Raw genomic sequence first — 3,283 nt, 5'->3', positions numbered from 1 at the left:
CTTTACTGATAAGATGCGCGTTAAATATCGCATGCGATTAATCGTGCAGCCCTAGCTTAGAGTTACGTGCATGTAATTTAGAATATATAATAATTTATTGTTATTATAAACGTAAGTACATGTAACGTGTAACAAGGACACCTTTAAATAAAGTGTTACCATATATATTACATTTTTACAAAGACTTTATATTTATAGTTTGCTGTGTGGTCCCGTGTGTGCTGCTCTGCAGTCAGTGTATGTCAGGGATTGTTGGACGTGTCAGAAGTGTTGGTTGTCTCGTGTGTTGACAGACGACTTCGTCTGCCCTGAAAGGAGCCATTCAGCTGGGGATCGGCTACACTGTGGGTAACCTGAGCTCCAAACCCGAGCGCGACGTCCTCATGCAAGACTTCTACGTGGTGGAGAGCATTTTCTTCCCCAGGTCTGTAAGAGAGAGTTCTGCTGCACCAGAGAGTTAAATCCATCTGTTCATATAGTCTCACTGCCATATCTATATACAGTGGGTACGGAAAGTATTCAGACCACCTTAAATTTTTCACTCTTTGTTATATTGCAGCCATTTGCTAAAATCATTTAAGTTAATTTTTTTTCCTCATTAATGTACACACAGCACCCCATATTGATATATAACATATATATATATATATATATATATATATATATATACATACAATAAACTTCAAATATATACGTATGTACTGTATATTTTTTCTAATGATTAATTCTAATAATTTTATTCTTACAATCTATAAGTCAATCCACTGCGCAACATTTTTTTTCTCATTCAATTATTTTCCACTACAAATATCTAGACATTTATAAATCTAAATATTTATTTACGATGCTTTTTTTAGGAAGATATTAAGTCTTACTTTCTAAAATAATTATCAAAATTAAGTGAGATTTTGCTGAAAACAAGAAAAAAATATCTGCCATTGGGTCAGAACATTTTTCTTTGTTTTCTCTTTGAATTAAGGTAATTTTTTTGAGCTCACTGGCAGATTTTTTTTTTTCATAAAACCTTTTCAGAAATCTTAATATCACAAGTAATTTAGCTTTTCAAGTAAGTATTTTTAGATATTTGTACTAGACAAAAATACTGTCTATTTTTATATTGTATCATTGATTCGTTTGATTGTTTATATTGTGTATTGATTTATTACATCATTTTCAATGCTTCATGGGCTGAGCAGCTAATTTACGGTGGCCGAGAAGTGCAAAGCAAATCACAATTCTGAAAACAAAATAACAAATTACAAATGCAAATGCAAGTCTAAAAAACAAAATAACAATTCAGAAAGCACAACAACAATTCAGAAAACATTATAACAAGTCAGAAAACACAACGACAAATCAGACAAACCGGAAGAGGTAGGTATAGTTTGAGACAGCGCCATTGGTTTGGGATTACTCACCGCTGACTGGACGAGACATCTGTCAATCAACGTATACAGGAAGAACCAGCCGAAGAACAGCAGAGTCGTGGTAGAAAGTTCGGAGATGGTATTAAAGTAGCTCAGTTTAAATGTATTGTATGAATTGCCCTTACTATGGAATAAAAAATACGGGGTGTATATTTACATTTAGTTAAAAGTGGTTGTAAATCATTAGCTCCAGTGGCGCAGATGGATAAGTGCTTGTTGTTAGCTTCTTTGATGCGATCGACCCGGGTTCGATCCCATCTTTTGCCATTTGTCGTTGTGTTTTTTGACTTGTTAATTTGTTTTCGGATTTGTCGTTGTGTTTTCTGACTTGTTATAATGTTTTCTGAATTGTTGTTGTGCTTTCTGAATTGTTATTTTGTTTTTTAGACTTGCATTTGCGTTTGTAATTTGTTATTTTGTTTTCAGAATTGTGATTTGCCTTGTACTTCACGGCCACCGTACTAATTCACTTACAATTTTTTTCAACTGCTTGCACACAAAAATCTTTACTTGTCACACAATTTCTGAAAGCTGACACTCAAACAGCAGAAGCACACACCAAATCTGCAAAACCATACACTAATTCTCGGCCTTTGACTCAGTTTTCAATTTCATAAAACACTTTTTGCAAAACACAACACACAATTCTCTATGTAACACACACAAATCTAACAGGAATTGATATTAGGGCAAAGGTGTTTGCAAATGTTTGCTTTTGAGATGTGTTTGTGATATTTTGAATGCAGTGCTTCAAGGCATTTAGCATTTTGTGTGTGCAATTCTTGGATTTGTGTGTAAAGTTTTGAAAAAAAATATATTACACTAGTATTGACAATTTTTTTTAATGTCTTTGAAAATAAGTCTCTTCCACTCTGCAATAAAAAGTGTAATTTTGTGGAATATAAAATCATAAATCCTGTTGCTGATCAGTCAGATGATCCAGATTTGATGTGTGTGTGTCTCTCTCAGTGAAGGCAGTAATCTGACGCCGGCACATCACTATCCAGACTTCAGGTTTAAAACATACGCTCCGGTGGCTTTCCGCTACTTCAGAGAGCTCTTCGGGATTCGACCGGACGACTATCTGGTGAGACACGCCGCAAACACTGGCTCTCATTCACTAATAACTGTGTGTGTTATTTCATATATGTACGCACAGGAGGTCTTTAGTATTTTGAGATATTTTCTTGACATATTATCCCTCGACAAAAGAAACAATAAGATTTTTCCTTTGGCTTTTGGATTATTGCAGAAAATTAGTTCTGTGAGCCACAAAACTTTATGATCCTTACATGTTTTGTTCATCTTCTTATAATCTTCACAAAAGCCTAAATACAATTGGCAGATTGAACGTAGGAACGTAGAAGCTGAACGTAGGCTAACAAACGACATCACGGTCACATGACTTCAGCGTCATCACCATCAACTCTTTCAGTCTTTGTTTAAAAACATCTATGAGAAATCAGTGAGATATATGAGAATCTATGAGAATATTGAGATATTCGATTTTTCTGTATTGCTTCAGATCAAATATGCCAAAAAAGACTCTTGACTCTCCTGACTCACTTCTGTTTGTTTTGAGTGATGCTTTCTGAATGACTGTGTGTGTGTGTGTGTGCGTGTGCGTGTGCGTGTGTCTAAGTGTCTGTGTGTGTCTGTGTCTCTGTGTCTCTGTGTGTGTGTGTCTGTCTCTGTGTCTCTGCATGTCTGTGTGTGTCTGTCTCTCTGTGTCTGTGTCTGTGTCTCTGTGTCTCTGTGTGTCTGTGTGTCTGTGTGTCTGTGTGTGTGTGTGTGTGGAGGCCCCCTACTGGGCCTCCGGCTGGGCTGTGTGACTACGGCCCGTGACAGGAGGGTGA

At 36.2% G+C, this 3,283-nt stretch overlaps 1 protein-coding gene across 2 annotated transcripts in view; it reads left to right on the top strand.

The window, feature by feature from the left end:
• Positions 1-3,283, top strand: part of LOC107696335 (phosphatidylinositol 4-phosphate 5-kinase type-1 gamma-like) — a 46,621-nt gene that overhangs the window by 19,166 nt on the left and 24,172 nt on the right. For both annotated transcript variants that reach the window (XM_016496635.1, XM_016496626.1), the window contains exons 4-5: positions 294-424; positions 2,397-2,514. In XM_016496635.1, the coding sequence (XP_016352121.1) occupies positions 294-424; positions 2,397-2,514 (249 nt within the window). The remainder of the gene's footprint in view (positions 1-293; positions 425-2,396; positions 2,515-3,283) is intronic.

This window comes from Sinocyclocheilus anshuiensis, unplaced genomic scaffold (assembly GCF_001515605.1).
Source record: "Sinocyclocheilus anshuiensis isolate Anshui unplaced genomic scaffold, SAMN03320099.WGS_v1.1 scaffold217, whole genome shotgun sequence".
Lineage (NCBI taxonomy): Eukaryota > Metazoa > Chordata > Actinopteri > Cypriniformes > Cyprinidae > Sinocyclocheilus > Sinocyclocheilus anshuiensis.
Note: the sequence above shows the minus strand (reverse complement) of the source record. Positions and strands in the feature narration are given on the sequence as shown.